The sequence below is a fragment of the Poecilia reticulata genome, linkage group LG6 (assembly GCF_000633615.1).
Source record: "Poecilia reticulata strain Guanapo linkage group LG6, Guppy_female_1.0+MT, whole genome shotgun sequence".
NCBI classification, from domain to species: domain Eukaryota; kingdom Metazoa; phylum Chordata; class Actinopteri; order Cyprinodontiformes; family Poeciliidae; genus Poecilia; species Poecilia reticulata.
The window spans coordinates 8954619-8982566 of NC_024336.1; the positions used below are offsets into that span (position 1 = coordinate 8954619).

General features: G+C 40.9%; 2 protein-coding genes across 2 annotated transcripts in view; one reads left to right on the forward strand and one right to left on the reverse strand.

The window, feature by feature from the left end:
* LOC103465889 (acidic amino acid decarboxylase GADL1) overlaps positions 1 to 15800 on the reverse strand; it is a 34100-nt gene extending 18300 nt beyond the window's left edge. Inside the window, exons 1-2 of the mRNA XM_008411090.2 lie at positions 15483 to 15800; positions 15258 to 15396 (exon numbers count right to left, since the gene is read on the reverse strand). Coding sequence (XP_008409312.1) covers positions 15258 to 15396; positions 15483 to 15503 — 160 coding nt within the window. The 5' untranslated portion in view covers positions 15504 to 15800. The remainder of the gene's footprint in view (positions 1 to 15257; positions 15397 to 15482) is intronic.
* LOC103465888 (dolichyl-diphosphooligosaccharide--protein glycosyltransferase subunit STT3B-like) overlaps positions 732 to 27948 on the forward strand; it is a 34362-nt gene continuing 7145 nt past the window's right edge. Inside the window, exons 1-7 of the mRNA XM_008411089.2 lie at positions 732 to 1006; positions 16776 to 16884; positions 17654 to 17941; positions 18491 to 18556; positions 19800 to 19899; positions 20789 to 20887; positions 21148 to 21294. Coding sequence (XP_008409311.1) covers positions 732 to 1006; positions 16776 to 16884; positions 17654 to 17941; positions 18491 to 18556; positions 19800 to 19899; positions 20789 to 20887; positions 21148 to 21294 — 1084 coding nt within the window. The remainder of the gene's footprint in view (positions 1007 to 16775; positions 16885 to 17653; positions 17942 to 18490; positions 18557 to 19799; positions 19900 to 20788; positions 20888 to 21147; positions 21295 to 27948) is intronic.

Genomic DNA, 27948 nt, shown 5'->3' on the forward strand with positions numbered 1-27948 from the left:
TATATTTATCTCCAGTTTTAATACATTAGTATTTAAATTATGATTTCATAAAATTCATAATTTTACAGATAACCTCTCTATATGTTGCGCAAATGTTTTCTCTATTTAAATCTGGTTTCAGTTAATCTCACAAAAAAAGTGCCACTGAACCAGGAGCCATCAGTCCATGCTATAAGAAAGCTGGTCACCTGTACCGCAGTCGGCCCCTCCCCCGCCTCAACGGCTTTTGCTTGTTGGGTGGGGGGAGGGAGGAACGTCATGCGGATCAGGCTTCGGCTTTCTCATTAGTCCTTATGCTTGTCTGTCACGCGCCGTGTCACCGGATTGGATTTCCGCAGCAGCCGTGTCCGTCCACGCTGTACCTGTCTCGTTGTGAGAGGCTGACGACTCTTCCTGTTCCACGAACAGATCCCGCCCCTTTCATTCAGCTCCAAGGAAGGAAGGAGGAACTCCTCGAGCCGCGTGTGACACTTCTAGGGTGCAGCCAAACTGTGCTGCAATGTGATTCCCAGGAATCATCTAGCTGCTCCTACCTTCAGCGGGGAATAAGGTCAGACAGTCGGGAATCTCAGAAGCTACCTTGGAGGGGTCCGGGGTGTCCGGGGAAGGTGCTGCGAGTGGCTAGGAAGTGAAGCGTGGCGCAGAATAGGAAGGCAAGAGGGGGGTCCCTTCCTGTGTGATAAGAGATAGCTCCATTTGCTTGGTTGCCACCGCGGGGCTGACGTAGAATAATGGCGGAGCATCACCAGATTTCCGAGAGCAAACACAAATCCTCGCTGACCTCCGCGGCGACGTACTCTGGGAATGGCCGCAGCAGCACCGCGGCGGCGGAGAGAGACGGCATGGCTGGCGCCGGGGGAGGTCTGTCCGGCGGCCTGTCGCAGCCGGCCGGCTGGCAGTCCCTACTGTCTTTCACCATCCTGTTTCTGGCCTGTCTGGCCGGTTTCAGCTCCAGGCTCTTCGCTGTCATCCGCTTCGAGAGCATCATTCATGAGTTTGACCCTTGGTAAGTTGTCGATTTACGGAGCCTTCTTTAAGACATATTCCGGTGTTTTCCCGCAAGTTTTCTGGGTGATCCTGAACGTGCTGTTGCTGATAGAAAGAAGCTCAGAAGCAGCAGAAGCGTAGGAAATTTGGGGGAATGATGACAATTTCAACCCGGAAACAAACTGCTGCGCCACCAGTCCCTCTGCCAGATTTCTCCGTGTTTACTCAGCGTTCACCTCTGACTTGCTTTGGAGCAGCAGCACTGATTGCAGGCTGTAATGTTCGCATGTTCTGATTCTCAGCTGCTTTGCAGTTTTGCCACACACTGCAGAAACGGTTCCTGTAGACTTTAGAATGTTCCTTAATTATAAACACCTTTCCTTCAGTTTTAGAAGTGAAATTAACTTCTTACTTATCTCATGCAACTGATTTGGTTTTTTTTAAGTCTCTATCTAGTGGTGCACACTTGTACACTGATCAGAGTTATGTGGCTGGTTTAGGATGTGTTTGCAGATTTTCAAAGCTGAATGCAAAAGCTGCACAAGGAACAAAAATTGGGGATGATATTCAGACATGCACTAACCAGCCAGTTTATTAAGCACAGATTATTGGTAGACAGCCTCCCTTTTAACTTCAGATATGACTGAGTTCCTCAAGACTTGAATGTAAGGAACTGTTGGAAATATTCCTGAGATATTAACCTGTTAACATTGTTTCCATCAAGGTTCTTTATGTACATTTTTCAATGTGTGGGGAAAGTGGAAAATGTTGATGGAAACAGCAAAATTCAAGAATACTTACTAGATTTTGCAAAAATGTTTTTATGCTTGCTTGATGTGATTTTTGGCTTTCACATTAAAGAGTTGATGGGCAAAAAGGGAGATGGAAATACATTTGTTGAATAATTTCTGACGTAGTGAACGCTGGCATCCACTGGTGTGTCTGTGTCTTACCAGACTCATGAAACTCGCATAATCCAAAGTCCAAAACTCCAGCTCAGAGGGGAGCACTGTCTTCATTTTCCTGAGATGTGTGCTCCATACTAGTTTGCAGCCTCTACTTCCTGTTTATTATAGCCACCAACATCTGACAAAAATCATACTTAGCATAGCCTGGTTGATTCCCTGCAGACCAGTTGATGGAAACATACCTAATCACATTTTCCGTTTTTATTTGTGTCATTTTTAAAGTTCTCTTAATATTCACATGACACTTGGATAGAAAACATAGCTACAAAGATCTGTATTGACATTTTCACCATGCAAAGCTCCCAGTCCAACACTTCCCAAAGGTCCTCTGGTTGACATGGTGACTGTACAATGGAATCAAGTTGATCTTCAAGAACATGCTTTGCTTTATTTGTAAAATTTAGCAGCTGCAGATGGGAAAGAAATACCCAGTTGGAGGATAGAAAGTTGGTGCCAGTTCTTTCACATCTTTATTAATATTATCATTATTATTATTAACCTTTATTTCACCAGAAAAAAAATTAAACATCTCTGACAGCAACACAGTATACAGGGCATTCACAGCAAAACAGAAAAACTTAACACCATCATAAATAAGTTGGCTAAAAGATTCCACAAGTGAAACATTTACAGATGAATGATTCCTTCTCAGAATCCATCTTAAAAACATTTTAGTGACAACAGCAACCTGAGGTTTGTGTATTTCTGCTCCAAGCAGATGGAGCAAAAACAAAAACCTGAAACAATTTCTCTCAAAGTTCAGTTTGGACTTTTAAGTCCTAAAGGTGAACTTTCCATTTTTGTACAGGGTGTCTAAGTGAAGCTTGGTGGCCCGCCAGGCTTATAATACACTGCAGGAATCCCTGGAAGCTGAAGGAAGAATTCCAAGTATGGGATTACAAATAAAAACATACTAACATTTGAGTCTATGAGAGACTAAGGCCATCAATCCAACCCAGTTGTGTAATGTGCAGTGATGTTTAAAATCTTTTAAATTTGTTTGCTTTACACCACCAGCCAGCCTACAGCGGTGATACCAGAAAGGATGGAAACATGCTTTCAGATTTACCCCAAAATTCCGACCTTACCATCTAAATAAAATACATACTCATCAGACAAGACAATGTTTTTCCTAACCTCTGGTTGTCCTGTCTATGAGGTGTGTCCGAGTTCAGGGACTGTACCCTTCACAGGCAGCATCTGAAGGTTGATTACGTAACAGCAATGTGATAAAGGAAGGCCAAATCAAAAGGCTCCCCCAAACATATCCTTGTTTCCTTGGATTTTAAGGACAGGTCTGGTAGGATCCTTGGCAATCCACCCTGTCTTGAGAACAATTGGAGATTGAAAGGGAGACGAGGTTTACTCCAGAAAACTTCCTAAGCCAGGCAGTCATCTAGCAGCCCATTGTGTTAAACTTGAAAATGTTTAAAGTTGACAGGGAATTTGAAAATATAACAAGGTAGCTATGTGGACATATAAAATACAAGTAGTATATATATTAGGGATGTGCCGATCAGGTTTTTTCCTGCCGATTCCTATCACCCATGAGGGCTGATCACCGATACCGATCACATAATTGTTTTTTTAATCATAAGCACTACGGTTACATTATGTGGAAAAAGGAACCATGAATTCACCTTAATTTAGATAAAAGCTTTTAAATAGCTTTTTCCAAGAAAAAAACAAAACAAACGGGCATTGTGCAAATTGTACTGCTATCGGTAGTACTATCTTTAAAAGACTGAAAACATATGAAGGCTCTGAAGAGGCTAAATAATGTAAAGAGTCAAAATAAAACCTCTCAACATTGCCAAAAGATTCAAGTATAAAACTTAACATTCAAAGGCAAATACAGGATCCATTACAATAAACAATCTTAAGTTACTGAATGAAAACTTCCTGATAGCATGGCGGCTAGCTGATTACTGCTAGTTCTGAGTGGCTGTTTCTGACTGAGCGGAGTAATTAAGCAGAACAGGGAGGAGATCGATTATCTTTTCAGAGATTATCTGTCTCATGTTAGGACAGCAAAAGTTTTAATACATATATACAATGTATTTTATAAGTTAGATACTGCAGCTTTAAGCAGAGGTTCGGTGTGAGAGTCACTACCAGGTGGAGCAGAAGCGACGCTCCGTCTGTGAAATATTACTACCTGTAGCGCGTAGCAGCGGTTCAACAGCGAGAGCAGAACCAGCGTCTTACATTTCAGCTCCAAGACTTAAATAATTTTGCAGGTTATTTGTTTAGCTTTCTGACCGTCATGCTAATCCGTGTGTTTGTAGCTGTGTGCTGCTTTACCTGCTATCTGATCGTCTTTTTTACTGCAGTGAGCCTCGATGTAGCCAAACTCCGTCAAGTATGACATTGTTTTTATGCCAYATTAGATTTGTCGWGTTGATGCATTTTGACSTGCTTCACCCYACGTGCTTCAATTTTCCGCCGCAACACGCAAACTTCCCCATTCACTCAGTGCGTTATAGTTCCACATCGCTTAGGATTTGTTGCTGCGCGTTTGCACAGAGTGAAGGAAAGAGGAGACCAGCTGCACAGGCAGGCTGCGAAATGAAATGCAGGTGATCGGTTTGTGTGATCGGCAACAAGAGACCGTGATCGGCGATCACCGATCAAACACTTTTTCACGGAAATCGGCCGATTATGATCGGTGGCCGATCGATCGGCACACCTCTAATATATATTTTTTTGTACTTCAATGATTTCATCCTATTTAGTATCCAAAATTTTTTTATCCTTTGTCCGGGACTCGTCACTTTATTTGCTGAAGTTTTCAGTGTTCAGACTGGTAAAAACAGGCAGTGGTTATGGAGTTAAGGTGAATTAAAAAAATTAATCTAACTTCAGTCCTCTGTGTTCACAACCATACTGACCACAAAGGATCTTTGGTGACAAAGGATTTGGTGACCCAAAGAGACAATTTCACCCATCTTTGCTATCACTGTACTGGTGTTTAAAAACCCCAGTAATAAATAAACAATGCTTAGACTGTTGGGGGCGCAAGTAAAGCCTGGTGGCCTGCCAGCCTGAGGGAAGGCCTTTGAGATTTGTTTTTGTAAATATGGTGGACGAAGCAGGAGTGCAGTTTTAAACATAAGGACATTAAAATCTGGGGCTGCAAAAGTTTATAAGCTCGTCAAGTCACCCCTGGCTTGACGAGCTTATTCTGCAGGTTGCAGAATTAGGCCACCAGTGTTTTCATTCAGATGAGGAGCTACTTTTTTTGCACGCTACATATTTGCTTGACAAGCACAATTCATTAAACAAAATTGCTGTGTTTTTTTGTTTTTTGTTGTATTTAATTTGTGAGTCCACCAGCTTACATTCTAATCTCAAACTACCCAAGCCTTCTATTTGGCCGTTGCGTTTTCCAAGTCTGCATTGCATCACTGAGAAGCGTTTAATGATTACTGAGTCTGCTGGTGTGGATTTAACGGCCGGCCTGGTGTCTGTCTGCTGGCTCACACAGAGCAGACCTGAAAGCTCTTCCTGGGTGAGAATCCTTTAGTTCTTGCGCCATCGCTCTCTGGGAGCCTAATGCAGCACGACACGGTGAAATTTATTCTTACAGTGCTTCATTGTTCCATCACCCTCCTCCACTGTTTGACAGGTGGCTTTATGTAAACGAGATATTTGGTTAGCTGGGGAATCGTGGGAGTCCTCCGGTGTCTGTGAATGTGCCTGTGTTCTGTCCTTTGCCCACATCAGGAAGTTAGTAGAAAATTTTGGCAACGTTTGGCCAAAACCTCAAATCTGGCTGATGTTTAGGGATAAAAGACGCAACAATTTTAGTTCTGCATGCTGGTTTCAGATCATAGTCATTTTAAATGATTCAATCTTTTTTTTTTTGTTTGTTTGTTTTTTTCCTTTTTACTGATGGTGATATTTTTTTAAGAACATATAAAAACTATGTTTGCAGTATATTTTTCTAGTTTTTCTCCTGAGTACTTTTTAGGAACTAGGTTTTACTAATATTTTAAAGCAGAAATGAAATCAAAATATTGATATTGCATGAATAGGAATGGGAAAAGAATCCTTCTTTTATTCTTTATGGGAGTAAATGATGTACCACTATACCAGTATCCTGAACAGACAGCTGGATGTCAAGATTTGAATGAAAATTCTTCAGATTCAGGTTCCAATGATCAGGACCATAATGGAAAACAAATTGGCACTCCTGGCATTGGAGATGGGAACATGACAGTTTTCACTCGTATAGTGGAAGTCTTGTGTTAAATAAACCTTTGATGTATATTCTATATATAATAGTGGGGGTTTTTCTAGAGATGTGCCGATCGATCGGCCGCCGATCATAATCGGCCGATTTCCGTGAAAAAGTGTATGATCGGTGATCGCCAATCACGGTCTCTTGTTGCCGATCACACAAACCGATCACCTGCATCTCATTTCGCAGCCTGCCTGTGCAGCTGGTCTCCTCTTTCCTTCACTCTGCGCAAACGCGCAGCAACAAATCCTAAGCGATGTGGAACTATAACGCACTGAGTGAATGGGGAAGTTTGCGTGTTGCGGCGGAAAATTGAAGCACGTCAAAATGCATCAACACGACGAATCTAATATGGCAAAAAAACAATGTCATACTTGACGGAGTTTGGCTACATCGAGGCTCACTGCAGTAAAAAAGACATATGGAGGATCAGATGGCAGGTAAAGCAGCGCACAACTACAAACACTCACCCCGATTAGCATGATAGACAGAAAGCTAAATAACCCACAAAATTATTTAAGTCTTGGAGCTGCGATGTAAGACGCTGGTTCTGGTCTCGCTGTTGAACCGCTGCTACGCGCTACAGGTAGTAATATTTCACAGACGGAGCGTCGCTTCTGCTCCACCTGGTAGTGACTCTCACACCGAACCTCTGCTTAAAGCTGCAGCATCTAACTTAAAAAAATACATTTTACATAGGTATTAAAACTTTTGCTGTCCTCACATGAGACAGATAATCTCTGAAAAAATAATCAATCTCCTCCCTGTTCTGCATAATTACTCGGCTCAGTCAGAAACAGCCAATCACAACTAGTAGTAATCAGCTAGCCGCCATGCTATCAGGAAGTTTTCATTCAGTAACTCAGGATTGTTTATTGTAATGGATCCTGTATTTRCCTTTGAATGTTAAGTTTTATACTTGAATTTTTTGGCAATGTTGAGAGGTTTTATTTTGGCTCTTTGCATTATTTAGCCTCTTCMGAGCCTTCATATGTTTTCAGTCTGTTRAAGATAGTATTATCGATAGCAGTACAATTTGCACAATGCCTGTTTTGTTTATTTCTTGGAAAAAGTTATTAAAACAAGTTTTTGTCTAAATTAAGGTGAATTCATGGTTCCTTTTTCCACATAATGTAACCGGTAGTGCTTATGATTAAAAAAAACAATTATGTGATCGGTATCGGTGATCTGTATCGGTGATCGGCCCTCATGGGTGATCGGAATCGGCAGGAAAAAACCTGATCTCTAGTTTTTTCATTTAAGAGTAAACAGAAAGTGAATTTACTCTGGTTGATGACAGTGCTCCTCATGGTGCTTCGATACAAGGTTGCTGTCATTTTGCTGTTTATCTTTAGGAATAACATTGCAGGAGAGCAAACGGTTGTATCAGCCCCCTGCTGTCCTGCTTCTCCTCCTTCCTTCCTCCTCACCTCCCCTGCCCCCCACAACCCTGCGTCCCTTTGATGCGCCTGGTTAATGGTCGCTCTCCTTCAGAAGCTCCGGATCAAGCCACTATAGATCTAACGGTAAACGGCGTCGGCATGAGGCAGCTAGCCAGTAGTCAGTAGTGCTTTGAATTTTGGTCATGTTAAACATGCGCTGATCAGAAGTAGAATCAGAGCAGAGAGAAAAACGGCTTCATTAACGCTCATCTCTGTCTGGTGTGCGCCGAAGCTGCTTGCTGGTTAGTTGGACCTCCCTCTGAGGGTCTGGCTCCATCTGAGCCACGTCTCAAATGCCGGCCATTGCCCCAGCTCTACGGGTAACGCCTTACACATTCCACAAGAGTATTCAGTTATCACTTCCAGTGGCCTTCCACTACATTGTGGCCAATTTAAATTCATGACCCATTTTGAAGCATATCCAATACATTTTTGGAAAAAATATTGTGGCAAATTCCATTTGAGATGAGATGCTTGAAATCAAGACTAAAAACCCACCAAGTTAGCTTGATTCATAACTGAAACATTGATTCATACTTTTTATGTACATTTGCTTCATGATTTTGATGTGAGCGTTTGACAAAATGTAATGTTCATAGCTTGCTAGTTGATGACTGCGTGATGTTTCTATGACATAAAGCACTTTGAACTGCTTTATATCATAAAGCACTTTGAACTGCCTTGTATCTGGAATGTGCCATACAAATAAACTACCAATGTTTTTTTTTTTTTTTTAAATAAGTGGCACTAACTGCGTTTCCATTACAACTGTGCTCAAAACCTTTTTTGATATTCCGCTAATGTTGAAAAAGGGCAATTTTGCAATATCTGTGTTTCCATTAAATTAGAAATGCAATCAAAATCACATGTGAATAAGTTTGTTTACTCGATAAATCAGTAGTTATCTGGCTGTTGACTCGTGTGATGTGCGAAACATTTTTCCATTGCAGTTTTACAAAGTGCATTAATTTTGTCGCAGCTGAAACACCACCTCATCCTAGCGCAAAAACTTTATTAAAAAAAAGTGCGTTCCTTCAAAATTGATGTTTTCATGAAACAGATTGTATCCATCCATTTTCTTACACCCTTATGGGTGTAAGAAAATGGATGGATTTTTCTTATCATTCCATTTTCTTACACCCTCCCGACGTGCTAGTGCCTATCTCCAGCAAGGCATTTCAGGCGAGATGTGGGGTACACGCTGGACAGGTCACCAGTCCATCGCACAGCAACACAGAGAGAGAGGGGACAAACAACCATACACACACACACTCACGCCTAAGGATAATTTATAGGGACCAATTCACCTAACAGTCATGTCTTTGGACTGTGAGAGGAAAAGAACTCACTATGCACAGGGAGAAGATGAAAAGTCCATGCAAAAAGACCCTGGGTCAGGAATTGAACCCAGGATCTTCTTGGTGGAAGGCAACAGTGCTGTCAACTGTGCCACTGTGCATCCCCCATGAAACAAATTTATTTTTGTAATTCCAATTGTATGGTCAGTAGAAACAGCTGCTATCAGATGTTATGAGGTCACAATACACAGTGAATGTTCGTATCTTACTTTCCAGATCTTTGTAGAGGTAGATGAGATCAATTTCACATGCAGGTATCGGTCGTTTGCTCAAAATTAAAGAAATCAGGGCGATCGATCGGCGCATTCCTACTCCTTTAATACCAACATCCTATTTTCCTAATCACTAAAACTCCCATGGTTTTCATAAGCCTCTGCAATTTTAAACTGCACCTGTTCGCTGATATGGTGTATTGTTGATGCTTTCATATAATACTGTGAATATCTGAATGTGGCACATTAACTTTTTCTACTACGAAATCTTCACTTTAGTGTAAAAGATCCATCCACATTCATCCTACATAAGAGTCCTTCATATTCGTGAGTGGACATTAGCACACAGTTTTGTACTTTAGTTCTCCAACATTCAGCCATATACACACATTCCCTGTATTGGACTACCTACTGAGTTCAGTCTTAGGTATTTATAGTATATTCAAAAAAATGCTCAGATTAACTTCAGAAAACTGGTTAAGGAAATGTATAAAAATATCTAGATTCTAACAGTGGTTGTATAACTTAGATACTGAAGCTTCAGATGACCTCATTTTTCATGAACAGTAACGGTAGAAAGACGCCTCATCTTCACAAAAGGCTTTTCAGCACTGTAAAATGGAGATGTGCTCATTTAAAGTGTGCCATCATACCACATTGCAGCTCCCTTCCGATATACTGCCAGGTCTGGTTAAACGCAGAGCTGCAGCGTTGGTGTGTTTCCATGGCAATACTTCATTCAGCTTCTCCTCCATAACTGCTATGGCATTTATCCTTGAATTCCACATTTGTTTGGGGCTGCTTCATCTGCGTTTTGGTAGATCCATAATCCGGTCTTCCAATGTGTTTTTTAACAATAGGGTGTCTGAAATCAGATTATCTCGAGGATCGTTTTTACAAAGCCACATGCTTCGCACATCTACCTGAATTCTGGTGATGTGGACATCATAAAAATAAAGCTTTTTGTAAAATTTCAGTCTGGCATTTTCTTATAACTGCTCCTGTATCTGGGGTTGCTTGAAGCCAACGATTGTTGTGCATGGAGTTGGATCTGTCACAGGTTTTTGCAGGCATGCTCTGTGTCCCCGTTGTGTATCAAGTACGGGTACATCAAGGCTCCGTAGTCTGCCTTTTCAACAGTTCAGTCACAAACTTTGTCGGGCTCCTTCCTTATGCTCCATCATTCCACAAATATAAAAGTTATTTCTTCTAGAACCACTCTGTTAGTCAACTATTTTGCCTTGCATGGTTAAGTGTCTTCCATCCTGAGGTGAGCTGACTCGGCAGCAAACCAAACTTGAGTCTCTGAGTCTTGTGTTTTGAGTCCTAAGTTCCTGTAGAACTTCACCTTTAAACTCTAACTCTTTTTTCACAGATTATTTTTTTTACATCTTGTTTAAAGTAGTTTTTTTTTTCCCCAATGTTTCAGGGCTTTGCAAAGCAGAGTAAGGTTCTCTCGCTCTTGATCATCACTTCCTGATACAGTGCTTGAATTGGAGGTTATCTTCTTGGAGGCATTATGTACTGTGTACTTCTAAAGTAATACATACTTAGGGATCTCACCACTATACGTCCATCGTGTTGTAGCATCATGAAATCCCCCCTCAGAACTGTCTCTGTGATTAAAGGGGCACCTAGTCAGAATTAAGCCAGCTGTCGTCATTTATAATTGATTGAAACGTCTGTGACAAAGACTGTGATTGGCTGTGGCACTTTTGTACAGGTTGTTAATCTTAGAAGTGAATTTCTTTGTTGCAAACATCCCTGTGCTGTTCAGGCACTCTGACAGACTGTGATGATGAAACTGCTTTGTAATGAGCCTGAAGGTCCTTCCAGAAACCCCCTAATGTCATCTTGTTTTAGTTTGATCTTTTGGGTTTAGTCAACGTCACCCTGGTTGGCACTTAAAGGGTTTTCATCCATGGCAGTTCAGTAACCAGAGGTGTTGCGGGGTAAAACAAGGTCCAGTTCTGTGATAAGAGCTGCTTTGGAGATGTGTTCCTCGAATACGTTCAACTTATTTGCAGTTTGCTCTGCAAATAAGTTGCAGAGCGAACCGCAACTTATTTGCAGTTCGCAAATAAGTTGCGAACCCACGTGCTTTCTCCCTTTGGTCTCTCGTCAGAGCTGTTTTCTATCATCAGCGGCTAATTGGCTTCTTTTTATTTGTTTCTCTCTGCCTGTGGAGGCGTGCTGGTCTGACCTTTCTAGCATCCAGCAGACCATGGCGGGAGGTACTTCTCTATTAAATATGGCCAAAGTGAAGGTTTTGCCAGTTTTACTGAAGTTCATCAGTTTGACAATGTTTCTGTATGGTTTAGATCTGCGCAGTTCTTGATGACTGTCGGTAAGAATTATACCTGGATCTATATGCCTACATGCTATACTGAAACTATTCATTGGATTAATTGTGATGAAATGATTATTCAACTAATTTAGTAGTCAATCATAATTAAAACTGCAGTATGTAGCTTTTCTAAAGAATGTTTTTCATATATCAAACTGTCACCATGTCGTGACCGTATGGCATGAGACAGATAATCTGTGAAAATATTGATCTCCTCCACCTCCTCCTTGATCTACTATTGCTGTCTGAATTAATTCACCGGTCCCAGGTCAAAACAACCAGTCAGAGCCCGGAGGAAGTTCTTAGCGCTGTCAATCAACCCTGTGTACTTTATGCTCAGTTTGCTAATGGCAGAGAAACAAACTTACTGAGACAGGAAAACTTGTTTATCTGCCGTCATCAGTGGCCATACTAACTAACCTACAAGACGTTCCAATTTTTATACTGTTAACCTAGACAACAGACTGTGTGAATGCTCAATCACAATGTCTGTGCGAGATTGTGATTGACAGTGCTAAGAGCCGCCTCCTGTCTCTGATTGGTTGTTTCTAGTTGGCACTGAGAAAAGAAAGAGGAGCTCAGTTTTTTTCCCCTTTTTTTCTGACAGATTATTTGTCATAACATAATGTCATGACATAGTAGCAATTTCATCAAATATGTATATTAACTGCAGTATGCAGAATTAGAAAAAAGAACATCATTCTTGGGGCAATAGTTAAGCCAACAGTATTACTATACAAACAAAACTATACATTTTGCATTTAAGATTAAAGAAATTTTGTCAGATTGGTGCATCTCTACTACAAATGCCTCTTCTTCCTTGCTCACACTGAGCTACAGAAACATTAGCTTTCTGGAGTAGCTAAAATGATTAGCTACTCCATTATTATTACCAGTACCTTTGGAAGTTTCCTCAGCTTATTAGATTACAAAATGAGTGTTTGACCATTGACTGTCACTTTTTATTAATTGGTCTAAGTCCTACTGTTTGGAACTGGAATTTGAGTTGATTGACTGAACTGTATTGTTGGATTGAATGTAAATGTGACTGGGTTAGAATTGCCCCTGTTTGTTGTTCTGTACAGCGCCCTGTGGTGACACATGGATCAGCCTAAATGAGCTGATTCACCCCTCGGTGTGTATTCTGCTCTGTAGTTAAGACGGAGTGTTTGCCAATCTCTGTGTCTAAACACAGCTGCACTCTGCATGTTTGAATAATCTCTCACTCATTGGTACTGTATCATATTGCACTGTGGAGTACTGCTGTATCACTGTAAGCAATATTAATGCAGCAAAGAACTGCATGCCATTCATTTTTCTCGCTCCTGGTTGACTATACTCCCAACAGTAGAGATGAGAAAAACAGTGGACGTTATCTTCCATGGTAGTGCTAAAACGGTTTTCACTGTGTGCATTAATGTATATTTGGTGTTTGAACTATTAAAATAGGCAGTTATTAGCATTTTAGAAGGGGTCTCAAATATTCACAGACTGTGCCCCCCTGGAAATCCAGTGTATTACATTTGTTGTTTAAATCTAAGGGCCTTATAAAAATGCTGGTGCCCCGCCAGGCTTATAGTGCACTGGGGGAAACCTTATAACTGACAGACTTGCCCACCAGGGCTGAGTCAACAGTCACCCACTGTTACCAACTTAGCGACTTTGTCTCTAAAAAAAACAGAAACAAACCCATATTCGTCAAATTCTGAATTGCCTATTCAGCTTTTTAGAATTCAGTATTTGGCCAAAAAACTGCAATTAGTGCACCCATACTTGTGACCGATAGTCATTGGAATCAAGGCTTTTATGCTGTGAAAGCATGATTTTAATCTTGGTGGATCTTAACTCGCAGGCTCACTGAAACAGTAATCCTCCTCTTACTTCTGAAATATAATCTAATCATAAAGGTTCCACCCCTATGGAGTCTGAGCTGCTGTTGAGCTGTTCTCTTTAATGACTGAATATGTGGAACAAAGAAACTAACTTGATGATAACTGAGAAGTTTTTTGAGGAAATATAAATAAGGTACAAAGACAGGAGCAGAAAGGATTAAGAAAAGTCAAGAAAACAATGTCACAAAATCTAGCACTTTACAAGTCTAACTGAAAAATCTATTTTGAAATGTGCTTATTACCTTTATTTAACAGCTGATTAACAGTGAAATGATGCATAGAGAAGAGTCCCCATGGCTGCTGCTAATTAATATTTATCAGGATTTATCCTGATAAATATTAATATATTAATATTAATAAAACTTGAAACCAAGAAAAGCTGGGGTTCTGTATTTTTCAAAGTATTACAACATATTCTGTACTTTAGAGCACAAACACTGAAAAATTCACCTGCTAAAATGTCTCTGCAGCTTCTCTCTTTGGACTTTACGATACAGCTGAAAAACATATCGTGATACAAGGGTTTCATATCAGTCAATATCGATAATTATTGATTAGTTTTTTTTTGTTTTTTTTTTCCAAATATCTGAAATACTACCAAACTGACGATGGCTTTTCTGTCTGGCATTTTTCACTCCGTTTTTTATTTTTAAATGGTTATGAGTCACGGTGGCAAAAACTAAATCTGCTGCTGCGTAAATTACCCAGTAGGTTGTTGCTAGGTAACCAGTGAGTGAGTGAGTTGGTTGATGCTGGTTGTGAGAATTTGAGCAGGTTAAGCCTTTCCTCTACCTACATCTACCAGAATGCTATGCGGTTCAGAGTTTAGTGAAGGTATTGAATGTTCTATCAGATTATCTATTGATATTGATCTTGTTTCTATTGCAATACATATTTTTGATTGATTTGTCCAGCCCTCTTCTCTCTCGGCAACATGGCAACAGGGTTTACATGTCTGGAGCCCATTTTAAAGTTAACAGGAGGATTTTGAGGAAGGCTGAAGGCGAACGGTTGTCAGCATTACTATCGATTGCTCAGTATTGTGCATGTCCTCACATAATGCTCGTAAAGTTTTACATCTTTCTCTTACTGTTGCCCGGCAACTGTCCCCCTTCTCTTAGTTTGCTTCCTCAGTTTCATTGAGCTGGTGCCCTAAGTTCCCCAACACTGGGCTGTGGTAGAGGCCATGTTGTCTCATCAGTGAGAGGAACGGCTGCAGCGCTAAGCGCCTACTCATCAGTAATTATTTAGAGGGCAGCAGAGGAGAGGAGAGTGTGGACAGATTGGGCTCTCTGCCCAGCTTTCTGGTCTGTGATGAAAAGAGCAGGTATGTTCTCTGAGAGCTGCTCTGCTGACGCTCTGCTGCCGCTGCATACCACACTGTGTGCTGCTTCAGCCTTTATGGAACAAACTTCTGCTGTCATCTGCTGGGGCAGCAGGATCACAGCCAGAGAGGATATTGAGATCTGGAATTAGTTCTTCCCTCCTGCTTTCCTTCATTAGTTCCTTACTTTCTTTGTTTCTTACTTCTTTTTCTCCTTCCTTCGTTCCTTTATTCCTTCATTTATTCCTGGCCAATTCCAGTTTAGACCAATACCAATTTTTTTTGTGTGAATTGTTGCTCAATATAGCAAGAAAGTTACTGAATTTTCAACAGTGGGGTGACTTTAGTTAACTGTAAACGGGCAGACCTGACCTGGTGGGCCTGTCTGTCAGCCAGACCTTTCACAGCAGAGGAAAAGAGAGCAGTGGTTGATTTTTAGGTCTTTGCTGAGGTAGATAAGACCCGTGGATAAGATCGACTTCACCTGGAAAACCTCCATAGGTGGAGACGCTGCAGGAACATCCTGATCCCATCCCTGAACCAGGTAGCAGTGGCTTTTGAGCTCCTCTCAGATCAGCTTGAAGGAATCTGTGTTGGATTGACTGAAGTGAATCTCCTGGAGCCTGAAGGAATTTAGGAATTCTGTTTAGTGAATGTTAAAGTAGTTTGCTTATTTCAGGTGCCAAACTACATGCTGCCGTTTGCTTACAAAACAGGTGACACCTCCCATCCACCTTAGTCCTGGGAGGGTGAAGGTCAGTTGGTGCTTGGTTTCTTTGTTTTGCTCCCACACACGACGTTCACAAACAAAATGACCTGAAATAGCTTTGCTGAATTTCTGATATCATCTTCTCCGTTTGTGCCCCTTCACCTTACTGCAGCATCTCACTGTTGTACTGAAAGAAAATCCTTTCTATGGAGTTTCTACAGGTTCTGTCAGGCCCAGAGCTCACTGAGCAGAGTTCACTCAGCTTCTGGAAGATGTTATTTAGCCCAACACCTGGTTTTCTACAGGGATCAACAGGGTGATGCATGTGTTGCCATGGTGATCTCAGACATTTGTCTCAAAATAAGGAATAATAGAAATGTATTTTTTAAATTGATGCCACTCTAAAGTATGGAGCTGAGAGAGGGTCAAAATTATTGTATATTTGAAAAAAAAAAAAAGTCAAAATTGAGAAAATAAATGTTGAAGCCAGATGTTGAATTATGATCTCGAGATCGGGGGAAAAGATGTATTTGAAATAAAAAAGAACATGTACCTAAAGTTCCTTTTAGTTTGAATAAATATTTATTTAAAATTTTTATTACACTTTTTTTTATAAATATTTACTTACATTTTTTTCTTTGAAAATTGACGTCATGTACTCTGCACTTATATGGAGTGCAGAGTACACTCCATACCATAATACTCATTAAAGTATTATGGTGGTATGGTGTATGGTGCAGAGTACATGACGAGCTGTGCGTTGTAGTGGCAGAGCGACTCCAACACAGGCGGAGGCCACTGCTTCTCAGCGCGACTCCACTCCTCCTGGCCTGTGCTGAGTGTCTGAACAGTCATTGGCACCAAAAATGTTAAAAAGAAAAAAACAAACGGGTTACTTCTTTCCTTTTTTTGGTTTTTGGAGCTTATTTATCTGAGCTGGCACCTGACATTTGAGACCTAATCTGAGTCCATCCGGAGTCACGTATGAGGAAAAAATAGTTTAAAACCAGTTTTAAACTAAGAAGTCTCGCTGTTTTTGGTCTGTAAACCTATCAAAAAATATACTATACTTTGATGCATTTTTTATGCTTGGGAATAAATGCCTTGATTTATAAATGGGGATAATCTTAAAATTCATCGTATAATGCACTTGTTTTACTTTTTGCTTTTTCCAGTCCTTGTTAGGAAAATACCTTAGTTGCTAAGTTGGAACTAAAAAAAATTCAACAATTGTTGGTGCATTTCCAAAATTAACCAAGTGCTGCTCTTTCTTTTTGTTGCCTCATGTTGCAGGTTCAACTACAGGTCTACTCACCACCTGACCTCCAATGGCTTCTATGAGTTCCTCAACTGGTTTGATGAACGAGCCTGGTATCCTCTTGGTAGGATAGTCGGAGGCACGGTAAGAGTTATTTCCACTTTCTGTCTTGCGTACCTTGCAGGGCAGCTTCTTTTTATTCTCTGCATATGTCTCAACTAGTAATCTATGATATCATGGGTAATCTATGATATTATAGTATGCTGGTCTGATTCAGCTAAGCTACTACCCTGTAAGTTTTCTCCTCTTCTGTATTGCTCCTGTTTCTCAGTTCTCCACCATTAGCTGATAAAACAACTTCACCACTACATTTGTTTCATCAGAGGCAGAGAGAAAAGCAAAAACTGTATTACACCAGGTTTCTGCGAATCCTTGAAAAGTCTTAAATTAATTTAAAAAAATGTTAGGTGGCCTTAAAAATGTTGATGATAGGCCTTACATTTTGTCATGGCAGGATCATTCAATCTCATGTTCTATGTAGTTTACTTGCATGTAGCTTAGACTTCATTCTGTTCTGTGACTTGAGGTAGTTCAGGCTACTGCTAGCTAGTTGCTAATATACCCTAGCTAGATAGCTGGGTAGCTTTTTTTTCCTCACATTTATCATGAGGATGTGTAAATTTATGATTGGTGCTGGACGATGTTTGTCTTTGCCATTGTCTCAGTTCTGTTGCCAACCCAAAGGATGCTACATGCATTCTGTGCAAAAAGGCTCAACATTACTACAATATAAAATATGAAATTTTCTTTTGTATATTTCTGTCATGGTACAGGTCTTGCATTTCCTGCATAATGGTCTTAAAGAGCCTTTTTGTTCTCTAAGTGGAGTGATTTTCCGTCCGTCTGCTCCCAGGTGTACCCGGGCCTCATGGTGACTGCGGGCCTCATCCACTATGTGCTGAACCTGCTCCATCTCACCGTCCACATCCGGGACGTGTGTGTTTTCCTGGCGCCCGTGTTCAGCGGCTTGACCTCCATCTCCACCTTCCTCTTGACGAGGGAGCTGTGGAACCAGGGGGCGGGGCTACTGGCGGCCTGCTTCATCGCCATCGTCCCAGGCTACATCTCCCGCTCCGTGGCCGGCTCCTTCGACAACGAGGGCATCGCCATCTTTGCCCTGCAGTTCACGTACTACCTCTGGGTACGCCCAAGCAATTTCTATTATTACTATGACTTAAAACTCCACTTAGAAGTTTACATTTCCACTTATATTTCCTCTTGGCATCGTCTTCCAAGAAGCTGGAATTGGCACATTTCCATTTCCAATCTGTTCAGTTCCAATTAAATTGGGCTAAAATGGAGTAAAAACTGGATTCTATTGTGTTACCATGGTGAAGTTGACTCCAATAATCTTCACCTTCCTCATTTACTCTTTCTGTACTTTTTAACCTCACCTCCTCCATCATTCCAGCAGCAGCTCTAACCTGAGTCACTTAGTCAGGCCTCGTTAGCCCTGTTATGGCCTCATTAGCCGCTGCAGGGGGAAAATGTGCAGGACATGGCGCCTCGCTTTGTATCAGTCATTAAAAAAAAAGGAGAAACATGATGAATAATTCAGTCAGAGCCAACGAGTTGGACATGCTGCAACAGAACAAAGTCCTAAAGCATGGAGTAGCTCAGGCTAATGGAAGCTTTTCATGTGCATGTGTGTGAGTGAGTGTGTGTTAATGCTCTCATTTGTGCACTGCAGGTAAAGTCAGTCAAAACTGGATCTGTCTTCTGGGCCATTGGCTGCTGCCTGTCCTACTTCTACATGGTGAGGACTCGCACACAAATGCTTCTAGTTTTATTTATTTTTTGTTTTCATGACCGTAAATGAGCTATTTGCACTTTCATTGTGATAACAGTGCTCAGATTTTCTGATTCTGTCTTTAATCACAACAAAACATTTACACTGCCTCATTAAATACCAAAATAATTATTAAAGTATTAATAATCCATGATCTTGTAAAAACAAACAAAAAAAAGGCTCAGTTCATATTCAAGAATGTATTTCTTGAATGTAATTCAATATAAATTCAATATAAAATTGCAAATTAGAGTTCATTTCCACACCATTCACTTGACATGACTCGTGACGCTGACCAGGACCAGGCAGGAAGGGATGAATGGCTAACAGCATGGCCCTGTTAGGGAGTGGATCAAAGCGTCACTTGTGCTTTTTTAAAGCACCAGAAATCCCCAGTGATTCTGAGAGTTGATGAATGTGAGCTTCAAAACACAAACCTGGAATGAAACTATGAACCAGTCATATTGACACTCCAGAACAGTCACTCTGGAGTGACTGTCATCATCTTTCTCATAGTCTATGTGAAGCCCTGAAAGCCAAGCAAGGAAAGTTTTTTTTTTAGGATGGTTATTTTGGTATCACTTGTTCTTCCCTGGAAAGTTGAATCTGCAGTATGTAACTTGTATGTAAATATATAAAAAATATTTTTTATATATTACAACTTCCACCATGTCTGACGGTATAATGTGAGACAGATAATCGGTGATAAACATGAAAGCTTTAATGGAAAACTTTCTTTTGAGAGGCAAATTTTTCTATATAGTTGTTTTTGTGATGCCTCTTGTGGCAAGAAGAGGTATGGCACTAAGATGCATCCTTCTGTGCAGTAAAGGTAGAATCACACTACACAATACATTACCCATCCAACCAACTGCAATAAAAAGACTGGGCAAAATAAAAATCTACATTATAAATTCTACTCTAAATTTGTTTGACAATACAGATCTGATGAGCCTGGCAGTAATCAGGCCTGGATATGAAAATTAAAATTGAACTCAGATTTCTAAAAATTAGCTTAATCACGGCTAATTAATTATTTAACATAGAGGTTGTAACTTTTTCACTGGTTCTTTTTTTCTTTTTTGGCTCTTTTCCCTTCATAAATGAAATCTTTTATAGACTATTGGTGATTTGTGAAAACCAGCAGTTTGTTATTGATATCTCAGGCGATGCTCTGAATGAAGTAAATATGTTGTTCTGTGTGTGGCAGGTGTCGGCGTGGGGCGGATACGTGTTCATCATCAACCTGATTCCTCTTCACGTGTTTGTCCTGCTGCTAATGCAGCGCTTCAGTAAGAGAGTCTACATAGGTGAGATGCAGCAGAGACGGAAGCTCTGCATAAATCATCCTCTCTGTTTGTATTAAAACCATTAACTGAATGTTTGTTGGGTTAGCTTTGCATGCTTAGCAACTCAACTAGCATAGAAAGTACTGAAAGGGTGAGTATTCAGGAAAATATTTCCACTATGCCTGGATGAACTCAAAGTCTAGAGCTCTACACTCTCTGGAAATCAGTTGAATTAGATTTTCATTGAGTACAGAAAAAGTAGAAATATGATTTTACTCAATTTCATAATCAGAAAATCCCTTATTTATCGCAAAGGGAAATGAAATGTCGTAACTTCTTATGCATGCATCTTCAAAGAGTTGCTGTGGATGATGGAAGTGTCTCTGTAGCAGTCAGTTTTGCAGCAAATCTGAAGTGGCCTCTGACTGAAGGCAGTTGCTGACATGATGTGATGGGAAGCAGAGATAATATTCAATAGGAACATGTCAGTTGTTGGCAAGCACTGCTTATCCATTTAATTTGCTTTTGTCATTTTAAATCTGTACTTCCTGTTTGCTCCAGAGCAACAGCTTTTATTAACATAATTAATCAGGACTATCTCCAGTGTGGGATGAAGATCAGTCAGCCAGGTGTGCTTGATCAGCAGCGCCTAGCTGCCTTTTATGTTTAATATTCTATGAAAGCGGCCATATTGGACCACAACCAGCTTCTCCATTTTAGCTTTTTTTCCCCCAGTCATTTCTTCCTATTCACCTCAGTTATATTGAAATCATTTTGAGAACCGGAGAGTGACCAACTCATGTTTTATATAAAACCTAACATCAGTTTATAGTTTATAGTATTTATTTATTGATTTACTATAGGTGTATCTGTGCTGGTGGTTTAATCATTAACGTGCTTGTCTCTGCAGCGTACAGCACCTTCTACATCTTAGGCCTGATCCTGTCTATGCAGATCCCCTTCGTGGGCTTTCAGCCAATCAGAACAAGCGAACACATGGCAGCAGCAGGTACGTGACCAATCAGCGAGTGACAGAGGAAGTTGTACTTAAACAACTTTCTCTGCTGATAAGTGTTAATCCTAGTGTCACATGTCAGATTATAGTTTCATAAAACATTTTTAGAACTTTAAATGAAGATTACATCACAGTTTGAATCTTGTAATAAATAACTACAGCGTGTTCAGATTGAGTGGATGTGAGTTCTCGTTTGTCATTATGTTGGATGGAATTTTGCAGTGTTCCTAATGTTTTGCCCCTTCTGCCTGTAGGCGTGTTTGTTCTGCTGCAGGTCTACGCCTTCCTGCAGTATCTGAAGGATCGACTGACCAAGCAGGAGTTCCAGACACTCTTCTTCCTGGGAGTCTCTCTGGCTGCTGGGGTGGTTTTCCTTTCTGTCATCTACCTAACGTACACAGGTTGGTGGGGCTTAAAATATATATGTATATATATTTTTGCTTTACTTAACACTAGAAACAAAATCTGTCCAAATGAAGGTTAAATATTTTACTGCTGGTGCTTTGTAGCCCATGAGATTCACAGCTTTAGACTCTCACTAAACATTTCTGTCATAATCCAACAGAAGTGAGACTTCTCTGCCATCCTTCTGACCATTCATAGATCACAAGATTTTCAAGAAAAACTATGCTTAAAATATTAATGACATATCTCACCTTAATCATGACTTCTGAGTCTTGTTTACGCCTGTACAGGTATGTCTCAAAAAATTAGAATGTCATAAAAAAGATCAATACATTTTTGTCACTCATTTTAGAAAGTGAAACGCATTTTATGCACATTCTTTACATAAAGTGAAATATTTCACACCTGCATTTCTTGTCTTTTTGATTATGGCTTACAAAAAATGAAAATCCCAAATTAATTGTCTCAGAAAATTTGAATATTGTCAAAAAGGTAGACGAATCATTGTGTCACACCATTACTCCAATACCTAAGGCTGTTTTCACAACTGATAGGCCAGTAGACTTGCTGACCAAAATTGCAACATTAGTTCTATTTTTAGCTGCTGTGGTTCTCTTTCACACGGCACCAAGAACCACTGAAGGAAATGACATGAAAATCTCTGAAAAAGACATGAGCACAACTTCCTTTTTCACAAAACGTAAACATAATGGAGTGGCATCAGACTTTAGTGGTTGTAGAATTTCGCTTTTGTATTTGACAAAAGACCATGAACCATTTCTCCCTCTAGAGCTAGACTCACGCTTTAGTTTTGGTTGCATTTTCCCAGAATCCCCTGCGCTAAAGTCCACTTCCTGCCTTTGGAGTGGTCTCCAGTCAGTTTGGCATTCAAATATACATTTGAACCGCACCAGAGTTTATTTCAACCGAAATGAGACGTAGGGTTGTAGGTGGACCAGAGTAAGATTTTTTTATTAAAATTTTTTTTTTTTGGTCTGCGTTAGAGTTTGATTATGCATTCACACCTTCTCAAACAAACCAGACTTTCACTTGAAAATGCCTGCAGAGGTTTCCAAAGCCTCTAAAGGGTGAAAACAGTCATTGACATCCCCCATAAGGAGAGGAAGCCACAAAAGGTGACTAGTAAAGAAGCTGGTTATTCAGAGTATCGCATCCAAGCACAGTCATAGCAAGGAAAAAGTGTAAAGCTGCACCAGAACAGGGAGAATTGCAGCCTTGTCAGGACTGATGAGCAGAATTCATTCACAAATTTTGTGGATCTTCACAAGGAACGGACTGAGGATTAAAGAGCTGCTACGTCCAGATGAATCCTACACATGGGCTACAAATGTTCTGTTCTTGGTGTCAAACCAGAGAGAGAACGCCTGAACCCTTTTACCTGGGCTAAAGAGAAAATGAACTGGACGGTTGCTTAGTGGTCCAAAGTCCTCTCTTCAGGTGAAAGGTTTCATTTCATTTCAAAAATTAAGATCCCAGAGTCTGCAGGACCAGAGTCCATGTTACTTAAGTCCAGAGTGGAGCTCCCACTGTCAGGGACGGTTTGGGGCGCCAGATATGAGTTTCACTTTCACTTCTGAATTGACTGACATAAAGTATGAAACTTTATCAACGTGTGCATTCCTGTAGATGTGCACCTATATATCCTGTTGCTGGCTGGTTGCACAAACCATCACCCCCTCAACCCGCTAAGCTAACTCATCCGTCGATGGTCAGCCTTAAGCTTGTTTGACAAATCAGCGGCATAACAGAGATGTAATGACTTCTACCCGCCCTGCCTCATGGAGGTGGCAAACATGAGGCAAACAAACAAATCAGCTTAAAGGGAAGAGAAAATATTTACATCCATGGTGTACAACTTAATTTATACATTTTAGATATAAATTAGAAAAATAAAACAAACCTACTGTAGTACAATCAGCTACAGCTACTCATTTTAGTGTTTTGTTAAAGGGGTTCTATGAGATCACCCTGAAAACCTGAGATTAAATGGCTACCGTTGTGTTTAGTTTGGACGATGAAGCTAATCGTCTGGCAAAAGCTAATGCGGAGCTGAATGAGCACGTTAGTCCATTCCTGTTCATGCCGCAGAGTCGTGCTGCGAGGGAACAACTCTGGAATTAGCGAGCAAAGGTTGTTTTGATAGCAATTGCCATGATGGGGCTTTTACCCTGTCAGTGATAATGGGTCTGCTTTTTCAGCTGGTAACTCAGGCACAACGAGCTCACTACAGCCAAATCACTCAGTTCTAAAAGCTCAGGAACAACAAAACGAGATGAACACTCTGCCAGCCGCTTCTCTTCTTAGCTGGCAAAGTGCTGTTAAAATACTTTCTGTTCCATGCGGAGCCTGTTCTCATTCTTAACACATTTATGGTAATGACGTAAACAAAATAATAAACCCCTTGGAGAGAAGGGCAGCTTCAGATATACAACACAAATATGATGCTTTGTTTTGTTCCCCCTACTTTTACGACTTCTTCTTGCTAAATCAAATCTAAAATCTAATCTGTGTTTAAAAATGTATGCTGTTTTTATTGTTTCTGCACAAATCATTGAGTTATGACAAACTGCTAATCAGAACCATAACTACACAGGTGCTACAGCACCAAAGCAGTTTGCTCAAACAATTAGCAGCTATTTCTGTTCAGATAAAACATAATCATCCTTATTATTCAGCCCTCTACCCTGTCATTGGTAGTACAAGTATTTGATTTATGGGATCTAGAAATGATGAATTTAAGAAATAAAGTATCACATGCATTATTTAGCAGCAGGTGGCAAAGACTTGGCTCAGCAAAGAAGGAAACACACAGATGGTGTGTTGGCATAGAGCCTGTGCTCAAACCAAAATGGTTCTGAGTGATCAACTGATTAGTTGATCAACTAATGTAACACAACTATATTTATCCAGTAAACTTTAAACTAGTTTAAGAGTGTGGCTGTTGAAGAGAAAATTGAATACTTTATAAAGTGTCTGGGTGCCACCAAGTGGTCAAATTATTAGGAAATTTGACCACTTGGGGTGTTCATCACACTTCAAACATTTGACATGCAGAGAACATCAATCTTTAACAGTCCAGGCAAAGCGTCTGCACAGTGTAGCTTGGGATTTTAGAAGTAAAAGTTTATTTTATGGTATTTATTGTGTATATTTGTGTTTATATTTTTACCTGTCTTTTATAAATTTTTTTCTTGTTCTTATTATCATTATTGTAACTAATTATACAGCACTTTGGTCAACATCCACTATATGAATAAATTATCATTATGTACATTCTGAAGCAGTGGCTCATATGTGTAGTATGCAGCTGATGGAATCTCAGATATGAGCAAATTAAAATTTGGACCAATGTTAATACTGCAGTCATGGCCAATAACTGATATTTACTGACATTATATGTACACTGCTCAAAAATGTAAAGGGAACACTCAAATAACACATCCTAGATCCGAATGAATGAAATACTTTCATTGAATACTTTGTTCTGTACAAAGTTGAAAGTGCTGACGACAAAATCACACAAAAATCATCAATGGAAATCAAATTTATTAACCAATGGAGGCCTGGATTTGGAGCCACACACAAAATTAAAGTGAAAAAACACACTACAGGCTGATCCAACTTTAATGTAATGTCCTTAAAACAAGTCAAAATGAGGCTCAGTATTGTGTGTGGCCTCCACGTGCCTGTATGACCTTCCTACAACGCCTGGCCATGCTCCTGATGAGATGTCGGATGGTCTCCTGAGGGATCTCCTCCCAGACCTGGACTAAAGCATCTGCCAACTCCTGGACAGTCTGYGGTGCAACGTGACGTTGGTGGATGGAGCGAGACATGATGTCCCAGATGTGCTCAATYGGATTCAGGTCTGGGGAACGGGCGGGCCAGTCCATAGCTTCAATGCCTTCATCTTGCAGGAAHTGCTGACACACTCCAGCCACATGAGGTCTAGCATTGTCCTGCATTAGGAGGAACCCAGGGCCAACCGCACCAGCGTATGGTCTCACAAGGGGTTTGAGGATCTCATCTCTGTACCTAATGGCAGTCAGGTTACCTCTGGTGAGCACATGGAGGGCTGTGCGGCCCTCCAAAGAAATGCCACCCCACACCATTACTGACCCACTGCTAAACCGGTCATGCCGAAGGATGTTGCAGGCAGCAGACCACTCTCCACGGCGTCTCCATACTCTGTCACGTCTGTCACATGTGCTCAGTGTGAACCTGCTTTCATCTGTGAAGAGCACAAGGAGCCAGTGGCGAATTTGCCAATCCTGGTGTTCTCTGGCAAATGCCAAGCGTCCTGCATGGTGTTGGGCTGTGAGCACAACCCCTATCTGTGGACGTCGGGCCCTCATACCATCCTCATGGAGTCGGTTTCTAACCGTTTGTGCAGACACATGCACATTTGTGGCCTGCTGAAGGTCATTTTGCAGGGCTCTGGCAGTGCTCCTCCTGTTCCTTCTTGCACAAAGGCAGAGGTAGCGGTCCTGCTGCTGGGTTGTTGCGCTCCTACAGCCTCCTCCACGTCTCCTGGTGTACTGGCCTGTCTCCTGGTAGCGCCTCCAGCCTCTGGACACTACGACACAGCAAACCTTCTTGCCACAGCTCGCATTGATGTGCCATCCTGGATGAGCTGCACTACCTGAGCCACTTGTGTGGGTTGTAGAGTCCGTCTCATGCTACCACGAGTGTGAAAGCACCACCAACATTCAAAACTGACCAAAACATCAGCCAGACAGCATGTACTGAGAAGTGGTCTGTGGTCCCCACCTGCAGAACCACTCCTTTATTGAGTGTGTCTTGCTAATTGCCAATAATTTCCATCTGTTGCCTATTCCATTTGCACAACAGCAGGGGAAATTTATTGTCAATCAGTGTTGCTTCCTAAGTGGACAGTTTGGTTTCACAGAAGTTTGATTTACTTGGAGTGATATTGTGTTAAGTGTTCCCTTTATTTTTTTGAGCAGTGTGTATATATACATATATATATATATATATATATATATATATATAATATGAGCTGCTCCTCAGTGCCTGAACACTTACCTGTGCGTCTCCGGGTGCTGATGATCCATCTGCCGATCGCTCCATGTCCTCCTGCCAGCGCACCCACCCTCCATCTCTGCGTCTTCATGGTTCCATGCGGCCAATCGGCTCTTCAGTATCTCCCTAGAAGAGTACATGTTGTGTCATCTTGTTGTTCCTTTGGAAGAGGAATGACAGGACCAAGGGTATGGATAATTTGTGAACACTTCTGGCATCGTTCACAACAGTCAGCTGTTTACAGTCTGTGGTGGTGCCAGACTGGGCCAGATAGTGCAACATGTAAAACATCTGTCCTGATGTTTTACATCCCTGATCTGCAGAGTTTCAAGGAGTTCATTCTGAACTGCAAACACTTTGTGTGGAGTAAAGTCTCGACCTGGATGGTGGATTGCTTCAAAGAAGAACATTGCAAACAATGGTGTCTCAGCAAAAAGATCAGAAAACTGAGCCACAAACCTTCTGACAACAGTCAAGTTCATGGTGGCATTCATCCAACAATTAAAAAATGAGTTGGATAATTTGCAGAAGTACATAGCTGGGTCAAGATTTACATCCATCTGGATGAAATCATCTGTCAATTTGATTTCCATCTTCAGAGTTTTCTTCTTCTTCTGAAGATTCCTCTGACGAAGAAAACTCATACACTTCTCCAAAATGTTCCCACATATTTCCAGCATTTGAGCTTCCAGAACGACCGTCCTCATCCTTAGAGGACGCATCCAGTTCTTCAGCATCCATGCTGTAAATATGGTCATTATCATTTTGAGAGTCATTGTCTGAGCTTTCTTAGTCAGAAAACCATTCTTCTGATGAAGAATACTCTGAGAGTTCATCAAAATGTGACTCGGCAGTCCTAGCATCTCCTTTGTTAAAATAAACAACGTTTGTAGCGTCCATGATCTCAAAACGGTCTGTGGAATTTTGATTTCCATCTTCAGAGTTTTCTTCTGAAGAAGATTCCTCTGACGAAGAAATCTCATACACTTCTCCAAAATGTTCCCACATATTTCCAGCATTTGCGCTTACCGAACGACCGTCCTCATTCTTAGAGGACGCATCCAGTTCTTCAGCATCCATGCTGTAAATATGGTCAGGATCATTTTGGGTTTCATTGTCTGAGCTTTCTTCATCAGAAAACCTTTCTTCTGATGAAGAATATTCTGAGGTTTTATCAAAATGTGACTCAGCAGTCCCAGCATCTCCTTCCTTCCTTAGAGGAAACATCGTTTGCAGCATCCATGGTCTCAAAACTGTCTGTGGAATTTTGAATTTCATCCTTAGTTTTCATCAACTGAAGACTCTTCCTCCGTTGAATCAATAAAGATTATTTCAAAATTCATCAGACTTTCCCCTCTGTCCTGTGACAGCCAGGTCCACGTGTTCATGAGGAACATCAACATTTTCAAAAGCATTAAAGTCTTCAGAAGTGTTTTCAGTATCTCCAGCGCAAGCTTCCAAGTGAGACTCTGTTTTGATTTCATTAACACTTTCCAAATCAGGAGTGTCCTCAGATGTCAAATCCTCCTCGATGCTTATTTTCTCAACTTCAGAGAAAGTTTCTTTGTCTTCCGGCATAATCTCCT